Raw genomic sequence first — 18,317 nt, 5'->3', positions numbered from 1 at the left:
TAGGTTAGGGTTAGGGGTTAGGATTAGGGGTTAGGATTAGGGGTTAGGATTAGGGGTTAGGATTAGGGGTTAGGATTAGGGGTTAGGATTAGGGGTTAGGATTAGGGGTTAGGGGCTAGGGTTAGGGGTTAGGTTCAGGTTTAGGGTTATGAATAAACATGATTTTTGGTGTGTAAAATCATTTTAATATTGCAATTTTCTGAGTATTTATTGAAGATTGTGTGTATGTGTCGTAGCTGTTAGAAGGCTATGAAACCTTTTGAGATGCAAATGACTGCCTCAAGATATGTTTGCTACTAAAAATAATTTTCTCCATATTTCCTGCACTTATCACTACTACTATTTAATATTAATAGTTTGTACAGAACTTTTATTTATTTGTTTTATCATCTTTCTCTATATTTTGTATATGCTGTGGTCACAAGTGAATGAATGCAAAAATGAATAAAGCACTGTTCCATTCTATTTTGTATTTCAAAGCAGTCCATGCTTTGACTATACATACTACTGTAATAATTATTAGGAGCACCAGCCAATTTAAACTGGTCGATAAAATGTTGAATATTGGCCCGGTTGGCAGAGAGCCGCCATTGGACATCTAATTCGATATATATGGTATCTACCAATGGAGCACTGCTCGTTCACACGGGAAGAACGCGCTTATCCTTCTCGGAAGCGGAAGTGCGTGCGTGTGTTAGTGACGAGTAATCCTAGTGATACACACTAGTTATTCTAAACCTACAAGATGATTTGGTTTAATGGGTCCATACCGGACGCCATTCATTTGGCCAAACAGAGGGGTTTTGTCTTCGTCATCGTCATTGTAGGTATGTTACTCAATTTACACCTGCCGCTATTTATATCCTGGCAGTACAAGTACAACATGTTTAGAGATGTGACGTCCCTATTTTTTGTTAATTTATACTTAAGGACCAAGTTCTTTACATTAACGTGATATTAATATATCATAGACAGCAGCCGGGTTAGCCTCAGCTTAGAATATCTAAATAAACTGCTTTCGCACAATGTTCATCAGACATTACGGTAAAATGTTACAAGGCCCAGTTGTCAAAATACAACTTTAACCTTACGACTCGTAAGTTACGAGCGTCATTTTCTTTGAATCCAAAATGAAAATCATACCCTTATGCATGCACAGTAAAAAAAAAAAAAAAAAAAAAGAAGTGGTATTTAAACTCTTAGAGAAGAATGTAATTGAATTCAGTGTTAAATCAGCAATTGAATGTGTACAAATATTCAACATTAAATTCTTAATGGATTACACTATTGAATTTAGTTTCAAAATACTATTGAAGGTATAATAATTTACATCTTATAATCAATGTTATATTACTAAATTGCTACCGTCTAACTGATCAACCTATAATGTGTTATTAGCACTATATGACATTTGTATGTCAACAGGCCTGGGTTAATTAATGCAGGTTATCAAAAATGAAAGACAACAAAAATCATGCTTTGTTTTGGTCAGTTTGTAGGCATGATATGTTTTGAAAACTTACTGTCCACAACGGCCAGACTAAGCAGCAACAATTCAAATAATGTATCATCAGAACAGATTAAATCTGGTTAAAAGGGAATTTCAGACTGTACACTAATCTTTCAAATATCGCGGTTAATATAGAGCAGAAATGGCCGTGATACACGAAAAATCATGCCAATACATTAAATATTACAGCTATAAGCATGTATAAAGAAAGACTTATGTATATACTGAGGTTGGTTTTGTTTTATTAACGAAATATGTATTTGCGATAATATAATTCAAATCATTCAAACATCTACAAATCGGTCAAAGTCCTCATCTTCTGTATCCAACATAAAGAGCTCGGCCAGGTCGACAAATTCTTCAACTATGCTGGGTTCCGTCTCCTTGTCAGGGTCAGAGTTGTCGCCTGGGTTTTGTAATAGAAATTCCAGCTTTGACGAAAAAAACCTCAAACGACAGTGCTTCATCTGGAATTTAATTTTAATGCTCCAAAAAAGCCAAAGGTTGCAGAAGTGCTTTGGCTACTCTCAGCCAGTTGAAACATCTTCAATAACCAAGAAGTGTCCATTGTCAACTCTTCAACATTGTTGGAAAATTATACTTTTTATAGAAGACGTCAGTTAATCTGTATTTTCCTTTTCAAAGGTGAAGATGAGCAGTCAACAAACCTAATGTCCAGTTGGGAAGATGACGTTGTCCTGGAGATGGCTCAAATAAGTTGTGTGGCAATTAAAGTTGACGCCAAAAGGTATTTTCGACATTTCCATGAATATAATGACAGCGGTACTAGATACGCACTCATTTGTAGCTATATTATCCCATGATATTTCTTAACAAACAATATTATGATATAATACATGCAGGTGTTGCTTCCGCAGGAGCACATAGTTTGTTTGTTGGCTTGAAGATAAACAAATCCATTATTATAGAAACTATATAATAGAGCTGGGACGATATGTCAAAAATTGTTATCCTGATAAAAAAATATCAGTCTATTGATAATTATCACAATAACTGACATCTTTTTCCTTCAAATTTGAAACTTCAAATTTCTGTGAATAAATAACTCTCCTCCTTATTCAATTATGAAAGTTTGAGTTTTTAATATTCATTAATATTCATGTCAATGAACATATATATGCAAATATGTACGATTGTAGCAGAGGGCTAATTTCCATCTTTTTTCCAATGTACAGGTGGAAGGTAAACAATGACACATGGATACACATACGCCCTTACTTTATAAGAAAAGATAATATAAAATATGATTTTTCAAAATTAATTTAGTTGCTTTGTTGTGCAATAAAAATAAGACATCCCCCTCCTTACACTATGAAAAGTAAAGAATAAAACTTTTGATACGCATCTTAAGTTCCTGTGCAATATGAAATAAATAAAAAAATCAACTGAAGACATCACCTTTGGCAAGCAGACTACTTTAAGCTTCATCAATAGAAACTACATCCAGATCACAAATGGCCATTCACAAAAAAATAAAAATATAATTAAAAATTGGGGCTGAACCTAACTTAACTCTTTGATTTTTACAACCTTTTCATTTATATAGAATGGGGAAACGCCTTCAATCAATTACGAAAAATGGTAAAGGTTGTCCTAATGAGGACAGTGGGTGAAGGACATTTTCAATGAGGCTGCTGAGACATCAAACAAAAAAAAAAAGCAAGAAAACACCAGGGAGAATTCACTTGGATCTTTTAGTGGATCAGATCTGTGTTGTCCTGCATCTCATAATTGGTCATTTTGGCCGTGTTATTGTCCTTTTGCGTTCATCCTCTGTTAGCCTCTATTGCTAACCTAAAAACATGTTTCCTCTTCTTCACCAGAGTTTTCGTCTGGAACTAGCATTCATCTAGCAACAGTGTCCCCGTTCTCTGTGATAGTCGGGTGGTGTAATTGCAGTTCAAAATTATCGATTTTTAATCGAAAGTTTTTAATATTATTGTTGACAACAAATATTTCAGGATAATTATCGTTATTATTTTATCGCCCAGCTCTACTATATATTTTTGTCATGAAATGTTTTTCACTTATCTGCATTTGCCTTGCAGTGACACGTGTTTGCAGTTCTCACAGATCTGTATCCTTTTGACATTGATCATTTGTTTCTCATGTACCGTATTTTCACGACTATAAGGCGCACTTAAAAGTCTTAAATTTTCTCCAAACTAGACAGGGCGCCTTATAATCCAGTGCGCTTTATATATGGAAAAAAAATTTAAATGTCATTTATTGAGGGTGCGCCTTATAGTCGTGAAAATACGGTAGTCTGCACAGAAGCATCATACTATTTAAAATGTAAAGGGTATAAGAAATAGAAATGCAATATAGCTGCAGTAATAGAAAATGTATTGTCCTCTAAATATATTCTTTGACAACCTCTGAATGAAGATCCAGTGGTCTGCGTTCCCTCAAGTTTTTTTATCGGAGAAAATGGTATTCCTTTGGAGGTCATAGCTGGAAGTGTATCTGCTACAGAACTGCGACTTAGAATTGAAAAAGTACAAAAGGTAATATTGTCTTTGTTGAATACAAATGAAGAAAAATAAGAAATACTCAATCTGAGGAAAAAAAAGTACATACCGAACAGGAAGTTTTTGAAATCAAGCGTACTTAACAGATATTCAAATCCTTGAGAGCCAGTCTCTGCGTGCGGGTATGATTACAAGATTGAAAATAGTTCCTCTCAGCTTAATTTAAATAATAAAAAAAAAACCATCTAATTGGAGCTTTAGACCAGCTGCTACATCTCGGACCTGTTCACCTCACGAGAATTTATTTTTCTTTATTCCCAGAATACAGATCATCACAACACACGTGCATCTCCAGAGAAGTGCGTTCACTTGTGTTAATTTTAACCATAGAGCGGACCCTATTAACCCGATTCTTAGCAGCTGAATTATTTACAAATAAATGCCATTTATGCTGCAATGGCCTGCCACGTCTTTAGCATATTAAGGAACGTCAATATTTAGGAGGTATTTTCAACAACGACTCAAAAAAAAAAGTTTTTCCACAGGTGATGTGCACGATCCAAAATTCACTCGCAACAAAATTGTAAATGGCAGGACGCATTGCATCTAGGCACTGTATATATGATATTTGGCACACCCATTCTTCCTCCATTGCATATTCTTTCTTCGGCACTAAAAGATGAAGCAGTGCCCTGCTATTTTTCACCGCTCTTTTACATCTGTCTTCCTCTTGTGAGTTTCAACGTACCTTTAGACATTTTTATGAAGTTTTTTTTCTTTTTACTTATACGTCAGAAAAAATCTGTAAAGGTTGAACCCGAGAAATGAAGGATCCCAGGGCATCTGTACCAAATGATTATAACAATATATTGATAGAAAAAGCATGTTATTTTCAAATCATGAAAAACTGTCTATCATATGAACATTTAAATGTGCAAACTAAAGTGCAATCACATTTGGAAATGAATGGCTTCTGTTTTTTTAAATGTAAATTAACCAATTGCCTGTGATAAAACCACAAAATTGTAATAACTGCATTAACCATTAAAGTGTTCAGCATTTGCTTTAAAAATATCAGGCACAATCTAGCGTTCTGAATGAGTATAATGTCTAGACCCTGAATGTAAGATGAACAACACTTTTCAGTCTTATTTCAATGAAAAAAACATCTTTTATTCAGGCCAATACGATATGTATGATACAGACAGAAGTGGCATTTTCAGCATCTCAGTGATTTTGGTATGAATGCCACTTAGTAGTTCTGTTTGGCAATCTATAAATTGCAGTTGCTAAATCTATATGGTCTCCCTCAGATGCATGCAGAAAAAAATGGCGTTAGTATGTCACAAGAGACAACTGCCACTATGAGGATCGGCCCAAACCAACCTTCCATGAATGCGCTCTCAGCTCCTGCAATGCCCACAGATGAGTTCAGGAGGCCCGCCTCAGCAGAGGCGACAGAAGGTAACACCATGTTGAAATGTATTTGAATTTTTTTCTGGTGTAGACTCATGGAATTAACCAATACATACTCACAATGGCAACTAATCTACCATACCATATCCAGTTACTGATGACACTACTAAGTCACACTTTTTTCGTAGTTTGGTTGGTCCTGCCACTGATACCCATGGAAGCGTATTGCATTCACCTTAAAAATACAAAAAGCCCCGACTGGTTTTCAAGTTTATTTTTGGAGTTGTTTTTTAAAATTATTTTTGAAAACTCGTTTTTTAAACTTTACACTTCTTGTGTGGACTGCGTCTTTCTTGCAAATTCTATACAGGAGGACCCCTGCTTGCTTACACACTTGCTGACATTCGTTCTCTTTCAGCGCAACACACCTGCATGGAGATAAGTATTTAGAATCTGAAGAACATCTGCAGCTATGCAGATTGTTCATCAAACAGTATTCAGTTGTCCTAAAAAATAATAATAATAATTTTGAAAGATGGCTGCCGTCAAAGGGTTCTTTTTAAAATGTCTGAGAAATTAGGCAAATACACTGACACCAGGTTTATCTTAGTGACCTACATTCATAATAAAAACAATCGTAAAATGATACAGATGTTTATTTTTACATTTTAAAATGTCTTAATTTTCCTTGCTTTTCATTGTAGAACCTATGGTTGGCCAATCAACTATGTCTACTTCAGCAAGTGGACCAGATCCCACAAGTTTATTTTCGGGTGAAGAACACAATGCAGAAGGGTAACGACACACATACAAACAAACTGGCTTTCAACTGCTTTCAAATAGAAATAATTCTGATTTTATTTATTTTTCTAGATTTAACATGAACATGGATGGCACACATCAGCATGGGGTGCATAGGGTGACATTGGAAGAAGAGGTAAAGAAAAACTTTGGGTTCTTTGGATATGTATAAAAAAAGTATGCAGTGTACACCACAGAGTTGCGCACAATGGTATGCATGTGCAGGTATTTTTAACCTTACCATCCTGCAAGTAATATCAGATAATTAACAATTGTTAGATGCCCCATCAACCTCTGTTGTGTTATGGAACACTTTAAAGATTTGCCAAGAGGTAGATTATTTTTGACCTGACAGATTGCGGGAAATGTGAGATACCTCATACCTGTCAATTTATGAGCTTTTCACATATTTTATACATTTGATCATTTCAAATTGTGTACGCCGTATATCAACGTTTGCAGGAGATTTTACGTACGTTTTTAAGTTTTTAAGTACCGATCTCGTTTTACCCATTTCAGCTCTAGTCCGGATCGTCTCGGTCACTGGTACCAGACGAAAACGTCATCGTCAACTGCTAATATTGAGTTAGGGTTAGGGGGTTAGGGTTTGCGTGTCCACATATCATGCTTTAAGCATGATATGTGGACACGCATTCCCCTTTCACATGTACACCTTTTCACTATATACAAATATAGTGAGCAATGTACACTGACAGACTAGCTGTCAGTGTCATACAAGGACATCTAGAGAATCTTGAATTTAGTGCAGTGCTGATTATGCACCCCATCCACTATGGATTTTTTTTAAAGACTTTTAAGTGTGCCCTATCTGAGTTTAGGGTTTTTTTTTATCGCATAATAAGGGATACTGCAATCATTAATAAGGGGAGCAATCGTCCGAGGTTGACAGGTATGTAAACTTTGACCATTGACACATATCTTTGTTATATCGTTACCTACACAGGATCAGAATCAGATCAAAAAGCCAAAGATGGCAAAGGACATACTTGACTTTAGGAGGGATGAGAAGACAAAGCGACTTCTGGAAGAGAGGAAGCAAGAAAGGGAGGAGGATCACGCTGCCAGGGAGAGAGTCAAACAACAAATTGCTATGGTAATCTTTGCCTCGGCATTTCTTCACACACGAATAAAAATAAAGGAACGGCTCGTTGCATACTTCTTTCGTAGACTATTTCTGTGACTGCCAGCGGGGTAGTTGCTTTTTTTCAATAAATGCAATTGTTTTATCATAAAATTAGAACAACATGAACCCTCAATATAAGTATCTACTTTTTTCCAACCGAGCGGTGAACTTAAATCAATTAGACACAGAAGGATGAGAATTCATACGGCAAGTAGTCTATTCTGTTGTTTAAATATGAATGTTTTCCTCACGACCACTTTGACCGAGAGACAAATGACGCGTGGCCAGTGAGTTTTTACTTTTTTTCCCTTTAGCTAAACTGCAGTAAAATATACCGGTGTTAGATGATTAGCATGCAGGCTAGCTTCCCTAGTGCGTGGCATCGGAACCAAAACAAAGGCAAGATTTTCACTGGGGCAAGGTGTAACTTAAGTTTGTAAATCAAACATTAAAAAATAACAGTGGGACTTTGTTTTCACCTTAAACACAATTTCTGTAACACTTGCACAACTGGTGACTGACAAAATACTGTCTATATGCAAATAATTTTTTTCATCCCTCTTCTGCAGGATCGAGCTGAAAGAGCAGCCCGTTATTCCAAATCTTTTGAGGAGGCTCAGCAAGTGCGACAGGCTAAACAGGCAGAGTTTGATGCAACAAAGAATACTATTGTGAGACAAAGGAGGTAAATCTAATATCCGCATGCATTAAATTAACCCAATTCATACTTTAAGATCTTCAAATCTATAAAATATTTTGTCCTTCCTCTTTCTTCCGTTGAAACATTGTGTTGTAACCTTTTCAATTTTCAAATGGAAAAATATCTTACTGACTCTCCCCATAGCTTCTGATCTGAATCCTGATCGGCAGATTTTTTTTACTCAAAATATTCCTTCAAATGCATCAAACAAATGAGAAAGGAAGGATCCTATACTAACAGGAAGTGATCCCGTAGTGCCCCAAATTCAACAAGAAATGATCTGCAAGTGTTTATAGACCAGCACAGCAAATTCTCCAGAAATGGCATTTTCTAGACCTCATAATAGACCTGTTGCATGTCCACATCAGGTACTCGGACGTCTGGTCGCCTGGACGTCTGGTCGGCCGGATGTTTGGTCGCCCGGACGTCTGGTCGCCCGGACGTCTGGTCGCCCGGACGTCTGTTCGCCCGGACGTCTGTTCGCCCGGACGTCTGTTCGCCCGGACGTCTGGTCGTCCGGACGTTCCTAAATTTGTTGCATAATATGCCATTATGATATCTTAACCTGTCTGTTCGTAGTATAAGTTAGAATGTTTGGGTTTATTTGAAGCACACTTCTACAAAACAAGAAAATGACTGTTCAACATTCTGCATCCCTGATCCAGCGAAGGATCTTGATTTACTGACTCCCACCCATTATTGAGTAATTATCAAACAAAGAATAGTTCCTTTCTTATGTCAGATTTTTACAGTTTTGGGATTTTTTTTCTCCAGACCTAGCTAGCTTTAAGTCTAGATTTTCTTTATCAGTTCAATTAAATCAGTAGTTACTTACAGGCATTCTTCTGGCTCTAATATGAAATATGATTGATTACAGGTTAGGGTTAGTTCATCTAACCTTTAATGTGAATCATTTACCAAATATGGTTTTCTGTGATAATTCATTCCCAATCTAACTTTCATCACCAGTTCCATGACAAGGCTCCAGTTCCGCCTTCCAGATGGTTCATCATTCACGAACCAGTTCTCCTCACAGAGCAGACTTCAAGAAGCTCATCAGTTTGTTAGTAAGGTCAGTAAAAGGACTAGGCCTTTACTAAAGTGGAAAACTATTGAAATTACCTTTTTTTTTTTTAACGAGCGTTCTTGCATAACTTGGGTCAAGTTAGTGTGATCTGTTTACAGTTGATCAAGTATGCCATTTCTGAATTTACTGCAATTTCCTTTGTTAGGTCAATCTATCCTCTCTTAAATTAGTGGCTTTTAATTGGATGACAATGTAACACATTTTTATAGTCTTATACAATTTCCTAACCACTTCCTGCTAGGCATTTGCATTTTGAGGAGAGCTCGCTGACTGACAAGGTTGCACATTTTCTTGTTGGGTGGTTGATAACCGGCCAGCTAATTTCTGCATCTATTCCTGCTCCTATAAAACAATACTCCATGTGCTTATTTAATTTAGAAAGTTTATGTCAAACGTCGCGTATCCTTCATAATACTTTGTGCTCATGAAAAGGCCTCAAAATTGTAGATAATCCCTGTTGTAAAGCCTAAGAGAAATGAGCCACTCTCGAGAATTTGTTTTGCTGTAATGAAAATGGAAAAAAAGGAGTTTGAATTAGTAACTCGTGGGTGGATCTCATTCTTAGACTTACTCTTATTGAGTCACATTGTTACAGTCCTTCACCAATTGTCTACCTTGTCTGTCTCTAACCCCTCTATATTGAATGTCTAAAGAGTTTTTTGGCTTGTTCTTTCCTAGGAAGTTGGAAACCGGTATGGCAACTTTTCTATGGCCACCATGTTCCCAAGAAGGGAATTTAGCAATGAAGACCTCAATAAGACTTTCTTGGAGCTGGAACTTGCCCCAAGTGCATCCATTGTAATTTTGCCTGTGAGTAGACGTTTATCAGTATGCCGTATTTACTCACATATAAGCTGCTGCGTGTATAAGCCGTAAGCATAGAATTGTTGCATTTTACAATTTGCTTTCAATCCAAAGGTTGCTGTGCAATATGAAATAAATTAAATAATCAACTGAAGACATAATTACCATTGGCAAGCAGACTTTTCAACCTTCCAAAGAGAAAAATTACCTCCCATATGGCCATTTTCCCCCCAAAAAGTTGGCTGAACTTAAACCATTTTCACCCAAGAAGTTTTGGATATTTTTCCAATAAGGCTGCTCTTTGCAAAGGTACCCACAGGTTAAAAAAAAGAAAAAAGGAAGCAAACGCCGGGGAAAATTCACTGGGATCTTTTAGTAGGTCGGCTCGGTGTTGTCCTGCATCTCATCATTGCTTTTGGCCTAATGCTAACATGCTAAAACACGTTTCCTCGTCATCCTCTTTTTCCCTTGAGCGTTGGTCTGGAACTCGCATTCATCTCGCAACAGTGCCCTGTTCTTTATTGTGGTTGCGTAGTGTAGTTACAGTTTGAAATATTCAAATTTTTATCCGAAGATTTTAATATTATTGTTACTAAAAAAAAATCACGATAACTATCGCTATAATTTTATCGGCCAGCTTTAATTCTTAAGTAATTTACTGCTGGTTTTAAGACTATTCCATTCACTAACTTTTGATTCCAAACGACGTTTTCAATCCTTGATCACTTCCTGATGATTTCAACAAATTATTGGAACAGAGTTCATCGTCCTAGTCCTACAAAAAATAGAAAACAGGTCAAAATATTAGTTGGGCATGGACTGTATTGTTATTTGTTTTGGATTGGTCTTGGTTTGTCATTATTTGTTTTGCATTGGTCTTGGTTTGTCATTATTTGTTTTGGATTGGTCTTATTTTGTAATTCTCAAACAATATTATGTGGAAAAGTTCAAGTAGCGTGAATATTGGTGTATTTCACTGTTTACTTTCTTTTTTCCCCCATTATCTCCAAAACAGTCAAACATTCCATCTTCTTCCTCTTACAGTATGGCAGACCTACTTCTGCAGTTGTCCAGTCCCATACAGGTGGTACATGGGCTGTCCTGAGCACTTTCTTCTACCCTGTTCTCACCATATGGCGATTCCTTATGTCCTTCCTGTTTCCAACCCCACCACAAGAAACATCTAGGAGTTCTTTCCCCCAGTCTCAGTCTTACTCCAATTCTGCAACACCCCCTGATAATCCAAAACGGTGAGCGATTGTCTGAACTTTTTTTTTTCCGTTGTTTTGTGTATATGTTTTAACCAGATAGTTTTCTGGGTAATTTCATAATTTAATAAACCTAAAAGGATGGGTATTTCTACGTACTTACTACACAATGTCTAAATAGTCTGCCCTATTTGTTTGGTTCCTTTAATTTAGTGTTTGGCCAAGCAACAGTTCATGATGATTATCATTTCATCGCCTAGCTGCAATTTTTAGGTAATTTTCTGCTGGCGATAGTGGAGTTTGGAGTGTGAGGGACTGAGGTTGTGGACAGGTGTCTTTTATAATAAGAAGTTATGACAGATGTTATTAACACAGGTACTGAGTGGAGACCTCGTTAGAATAAGTTAGACCTCTTTAACAGCCAGATCTTGCTAACAGCCAGATCTTGCTTGTTCGTAGGTGACCAAATACTTATTTTCCACTCTAATTTGGAAATAATTTCTTTAAAAATCAAACAATGTGATTTTCTCTTTTTTTACCCCACATTCTGTCTCTCATGGTTGAGGTTTACCCATGTTGACAATTCCAGGCCTCTAATCTTTTCAAGTAGGAGAACACTTGCACATGTGGTGGTTGACTAAATACAGTGCTAATGGTGGATCTTGCTCACTAATACGAGAGGAGTACGCAAGTGGTCATGCGTTATCCTATTGTGAGGAGATTTGCGTGCATCATTTTGGGAATATTTTGAAGGGAAGACAATAGCAAACAACCCCTAGATAGGTTGCATCTGAAAGGTAGGGTGGAGGCGGGGCAAAAAGAGCCAACCCGTAGAAGAAAGGTACAAAAATGTAAAACAAAATTAGAATTTAAGTTTAGTGTAAGGTCAGATTAAATTTATTTTTTGTGTATGTCTGCATCGTAATGCATGTTCATTAAAAAAAAAAAGTATGTTATGTTACGAGCGCGTGCGTTGCCATGCAAAAAGTATCTCCCCTCTAAATCCGCTCCCCTACAAATTTGTCTAATTTTAGTTCTATTAAACACATTTTAGTCCCATTAAACAAATACTTATTTGTTACTTTGTTAATAGATTGTAAATTACAACAAATAAAAATGTTTTTTAATCCAATATCTTATTTTTTGTGTTTTTTCAGAAGGTTGGAACGGATTAATTAGTTTTTGGTTCATTTCTATGGGAAACATTCATTTGAGTTACGAGTAAATCGACAAACAAGCTCAGTCCTGGAATGCATTAAGCTCGTATCTTGAGGTACCCCTGTATTACTGCTGCATCACTTAAAATAATGTTTTTTTGTCTTCTTAGAGAATCTACACCTTTGGAAAAAGAGCCCAAGAATTTCAAGAAAGATGGGAAAATATGCCAGCTCAGGGCTCAAGAGGACAGTGAAGATGACAACAATACCTGGAATGGAAACTCAACACAGCAAATGTAGCGTTCTTAAAGTAGTTTTCTGTTTGCTCCTAGCCTAACATTGCTACCACTACCACCCCATCCCAGATGAATAGTTTGGATGCAGTCATTCAATAATTCAAGATATTGTTTTCTATTTGGTGTTCCAGGTACACCTGCATGGCAAAAATATAGATTGTACTTGAAACCTTTTTCCACAGTAGTGAGTAAAAAAAAGACTTTCACTTGCTCATACCTACAACCATGTAGTGATTGATATTCATTCATTTTTCGTACCGCTTATCCTCACAAGGGACACAGGGCTCCGTAGTAATGTTAATCATTCAACTATATTGTCAATAAAATATACTTGGAAACTACTTCATCCAAACTGTATACAGTAATACCTTGAGATACGAGCTTAATGCGTTCCAGGATCGAGCTCGTATGTCAATTTACCCGTATCTCTAAACAATTTTCCCCCTAGAAACAAACTAAATACAAATTAATCCGTTTCCACCCTCTGAAAAAACACCAAAACAGCATATTCCAATGGAAACAATGAAAAGCATTTTGTATTTGTTCTAATTCACCACCTACTCACAAAGTAAAAAATACCTATCAAGACGTTATAATCTTCAATTCTAAAATCTGACATTATTCAGTACGGACAGATGGTAGCGCGAAGTGCGCGGACGAAAAACAGGGAGACGCGGAAGAGGGGGAGAGAGCGAGAACAGAAGAGAGACTTGACGGGAACACGCTCGTAACATAAACTTTAAATTTAACTTATATAAATTTAGATTACACACACACACACTTAAAAATAAGTTTTAAGCTTACGTTTCACAAAATTTAAAACTTGTACGATAACCAAGGCAAAGATTTTCACATATTGCACCGTAGCTTTTGAGCTGGAACGTACTGGCTTCTCAATGCCTCACACCCGAGCGTTTGTGTTTTAAAATGATCAAACCAGCCATGACTCGCTTTGAAGGGTTTCGCTGGTGTCTTTTTTAGATGCTTGCTTTGCATTCAAGTCTGTGTAGATTCCGATGGCTTTTTTGCAGATTATCAACTCGGTCACGCTATCTCAAGTAAAAAATGCAACCAGCACGGCCCGGTGCTCGACATAACTTTATGCGAGGGAGATATGGCGAGAAAGAGCAATGTTCTCATTGGCAGCCCCTCGCATACTCGGACGACCGCATCGAGAACCACCTGGTATGCTCGTATCTCAAATTTGACTTGTATCTCAAGGCAAAGATTTGCCCGGAAATTTACCTCGGATCTCAAATTTCTCGTATGTTGGGACACTCGTATGTCAAGGTATAAATGTATTTGTATTAAATTTGCTTGAGAAGACTTTGATTGGGGACTGAGTCAACATTTCAGGCCAGGAGACAACGCTTTGATTTACATTTTCTTTCTCGCCAACTTCCATCCCTGCATTGAAATGCAGCATGTACTGTAACAGAAAAACTAGCACCTCTAAAACAACATATCCAACTGTACCATCTGGAGTTTTTGGAGATGGACCTGTTGTGACACCTAACCCATTCTTTCATACTGTATTCAGGCACTGAACCTTCATGGAAAATAACAATTTTAGAATATTTTTCCCAAGCTCTTGATCGGATGACTTCCATGCAATCTTCTGAATTGTTCTTTCTGTTCGCAATTAAAATTGGGCAGGTCACGATATGACTTTGTAACCCATGTTGTCATTACAATGGTGTGAGGTGAAAGCCTCTAATTTGCTCATTTTCTCACCGATTGTAAAAAAACAAGGCACTTGTAGAAAGCTACATATAACTGTGATATCGTGCAAGAGAATATTGGTTGGTTAATGAACACGGATCAATTGATTGCACATTCTTTCCTTCTGCATTTAAGGCTTACCCTTCGCAACTGAGTTGCCGTAAAGATCTGGCTGTGAGTGTTGTTAAAATTCCCAAAATTAGATAATCCCAGCCAACCACAGGCAGCAGGCAGGGAGAACCACCCAATCGCACGGCAAAATAAAACGGACAACTACTCACTCACACCGAGGGGCAGTTTCAACCTGCCTACCCTGCGTGTTTCGGGATGTGGGAGGAAACACTGAAAACACTGAAGTCAGGCAGAATAACAACTGCACAATTGGGTGGCGCCTTGTGAACAAGGTCATTGCGATTTTGCTGCTGATTTTAATGGAGATTATAATTTAACGTTTTCCATACATCAACAACATATAGGTGGTTGGAACTTGTAGAATGCAAAATGATGGTTGAATAACTTGATATTATTATTTTTTAGCTGTGCCCTATTGGTATTCAGACAGAATACGAGTTTCAACCATGATTTATTTAATCTCTGATTTAATTAAAATTCAACATGAATTAAAACACAAATGAAGGAAAAGTCCATTATTCCAAATGGTTTATTCAAGCGTTTCCATTTTAGAAGGCCTCATGAGTGAATTATTCATATTTTTTTATTGTGGACAATACAGCTGTTCCCCTGCACTTAGTGTATTATAATTGCCATATAAAATATTCATTCTTTTTAAAAGTCCAATGCAATGAAGGCCACACACTAAATTACTAGTTGCCATCCAAATGCAGGCAACAATGGACAAACAACTGTTCACGATCATACTAATACTTGGGGTCAATTTAGGGTCTCAACCGGTCCTCAAAGGGCCGCAGTGGGTGCTGGTTGTATTAGAATCAAACAAGAGGACACATTTTGTGTGATCAGTTGATTTCAGACAGGTGGTACTTATTTTAAAAGCCACCCTAATGGTTAAACTGTCGACACTGGATATCTCAGAACAAAGACCACTACTGCCCTTTTTGTACAGATTGTGACTCCTGATTTAGTGTGTTACCAGCCTACAATGCATTTTTGGGGGGATTTGATAGGAAACTGGGGTAGCTGTAGAAAACCTACGCATACCAATGGAGAACATGCGAACTGTACACCTGAAGGTAGGAACCCATCGGGGACTGAACCCTCGGTTTCAGAACTTAGGTGGATGTGCTAACCTCTTGACACTGTCGCCTGATCTAAAAACAATAACTGAAATATCAATCTGTATAAGATTCACAAGTAATGCCAACTAACCCTATTCTCTTCCAATCTGGGATACCTGTATTTGATTTATTAAATATTTATGCCACCACTTAAATTGCACTCATCACGAAACTACTGTAACAGTGTTCTTTACAATTGACATAATTATGAGGTGTTTAATTTTAACAAGATTCCGTCCTCTGATATGCTTGTCATAAAGGCAGCGTCTATCCCTTTTCAGCCTGGGGACCACATTGACTTTAAAAATCTGACAGATGGGCCGGGTCAGCACAAGATACGATACATAAAAAAACTGCATCCGTCTGTGGTGTTTGGTGAACAGTCTCACGCTAATCACCACGAAAACCAAAGAAATAATACTGGACTTTCGTGAACGCAGCACAGCTCTGGCCCCACTCATAAATGGAGTATGTGTAGACAGGGTCCAATCCTTCAAATTCCTGGGGGTCCACGTCACAGACAAGCTCTCCTGGTGTACCAACGCCCCGGCAGTGGTGAAAAGGGGCCCATAAGCTTCTGGTAACCTTCCATAGAGCCCCTGTGGAGAGCATCCTGGCATACTGCATTCCAGTGTGGTACGCTGGAAGCACGGCAGCAGACAGAAAGGCCATGCAGAGGGTGATCTACAATGCACAGAAGATCATTGGCTGCTCTCTGCCCTCACTGGATGACATTGCCAGCCCTTGCTACCACAGCAGAGCCAGGAACATTGTCAGGGACCAATACCATCCTAGTCACAACCTGTTCCAGCTGCTGCCCTCTGGCAGACGCTACAGATCTTACAAAGCACGGACAAATAGACTTAAGGACAGTTTTTTTTTTCTCACAGCCATCAGGACTCTGAACTTGAGTTGGCGCGACACAGTCCCTTCTGTGCAATAACTTTTGGGTGTGCAATAACAATGGGCAATATCTTTGTAATCTGTGCAATATATTAGAATCTGATTCAGGGTGTCTCAGCCTCTGGCCCTCTAAAGTTTGAAGTAATTGTGGCATTTTTTTTGCCTCAACGTTATCGGGAATTTGCTTTATACTTTTATTTGTAAAAAAAAAAAAAAAAAGAATAGATGCCAAACGTGAGGAAGCTACACTCTTCCTTCCCTTTGCTCTAACCCGCCTCCGGAATATAGATGCGTTCACTGCGACTGCACTCATTGCCTTGCCTGTGTGTGTGTGTGTGTGTGTGAATTGTAAACAATCAAAACAAAATATATTCAATACTTTGGTGTTTTTGTGTTTAGTTATAGTCTTAACAGTTTTGTTTTACATTATTTTACCCTTAAAGTAGTCATTTTATTTCTGATGAAACGGACATAACACCATCTCCCTTAGAGAATTTCAAATGAACCATCTTGCGTGAATGCATCATCACTCGTCCCTTTTTGCAGATGGCAAAAATTAATGGAATTGCAACCTATTTCGTAAGTAACTCAAAAATATAATTCACTATTTTATGATTTTTCGAATGTTTAATCCCTAAAGAAAAACCCTGACATAAAGCGTACTTTATAGTTATATAAGAACATTTTAGCTATAGCTCAGGCATCTCGTGTTCAATGTACCGTTTTTTGGGGGGATCAAATCTGGTTCCTCCCTTTTCTATTACATTTAAAAAAATAAAGAAATGAAAAAAGAATGAAATGAAGTACTGCACCCATCGTATGTAAACACATTCAGTTTTATGGCATGGCTTTGATGTTCGAACTTTTCTTCATCAGAGCATTCTGTCAGAGACACCTCCCCAAAAACACAAACCTTTACGCAAACAAAAGTAAATACTAATGATAACTACATTATTAGACATGACTTCAAATTTCATAATGTGAAAATATACTTCTTAAATGGTCCACGAAGTCGCACTGTTCTCATTGTGATTTGTAGTTACATCGTTGTTCGTCAACATTTGTTTCAGTGTTGCCAGTCTTCTAATTGTTTTTTTTTTAACTCTTAATTGCACATTTATTCATCAACTCCGAATAACCAAAGCCAGGATGCACCAAACAAATGTGTTTGGTCACTGTGTGATTAGCGTTTGTGGTGACCTACAAAGTGGCAATGATAAATTGAAATGTTTTCAAGATTACTAGCCATGGAATTTCCCATGTAGGGTTTGCGGGGTCATTATCAAGAATACCAGCATTCTTTCTTGGTCATGCACAATGTGGTGTGAAAAGTGAGTACAGTTGCAATCTGCTTCATCCTTACCAGGGTCGCGGGTGGTGCTGGAGCCTATCTCAGCTGACTTCGGGCCAGAGGCGGGGACAACACCCTGAGTTGGTGGCCAGCCAATCGTGGGGCACAAAGAGACAAACAACCATTCACGCTCACTCTCATACCTAGGGGCAATTTAGTGTCCAATCAGCCTACCATGCATGTCTTTGGAATGTGGGTGGAAGCCGTAGTACCCAGAGAAAACCCACACAGCCCCGGGGAGACCATGCAAACCCCACACAGGTGGACCGGTCTGGATTTAAACCCAGGACCGATGTTCCCTCTAATTTTTCGTTGGTCTGGGCAGAAAGATAACCTCCCCGAGCACACTGAGTACCAGTGTGAGCGACATCATCATTGCTCGCTATGGGCACACCAGTATCACACCTGCCATAAGCAGGTGCATGTCAATGTTCCCTCTAATTTTTCATGTGAAACATGCAGTAAAACAC

General features: G+C 37.8%; 1 protein-coding gene across 2 annotated transcripts; it reads left to right on the top strand.

Annotated features, from left to right (window-relative positions):
- Nucleotides 1–624: 624 nt before the first annotated feature.
- On the top strand, nt 625–14,280 carry ubxn4 (UBX domain protein 4). 2 transcript variants are annotated; one of them, XM_077728401.1, is made up of 13 exons: nt 625–827; nt 2,156–2,258; nt 3,580–3,608; nt 3,920–4,038; nt 5,316–5,466; nt 6,123–6,213; nt 6,292–6,355; nt 7,184–7,333; nt 7,933–8,048; nt 9,033–9,135; nt 9,829–9,960; nt 10,999–11,204; nt 12,490–14,280. In XM_077728401.1, exons 1-13 carry the CDS (start codon nt 746–748, stop codon nt 12,617–12,619), a joined length of 1,476 nt encoding a protein of 491 aa, XP_077584527.1. In that variant the 5' UTR covers nt 625–745; the 3' UTR covers nt 12,620–14,280. The 2 variants fall into 2 exon arrangements, with proteins under 2 accessions (XP_077584527.1, XP_077584528.1); XM_077728402.1 differs by having other exon boundaries at nt 672–823.
- Nucleotides 14,281–18,317: the final 4,037 nt, after the last annotated feature.

This window comes from Stigmatopora nigra, chromosome 11 (assembly GCF_051989575.1).
Source record: "Stigmatopora nigra isolate UIUO_SnigA chromosome 11, RoL_Snig_1.1, whole genome shotgun sequence".
NCBI lineage: Eukaryota > Metazoa > Chordata > Actinopteri > Syngnathiformes > Syngnathidae > Stigmatopora > Stigmatopora nigra.
Note: the sequence above shows the minus strand (reverse complement) of the source record. Positions and strands in the feature narration are given on the sequence as shown.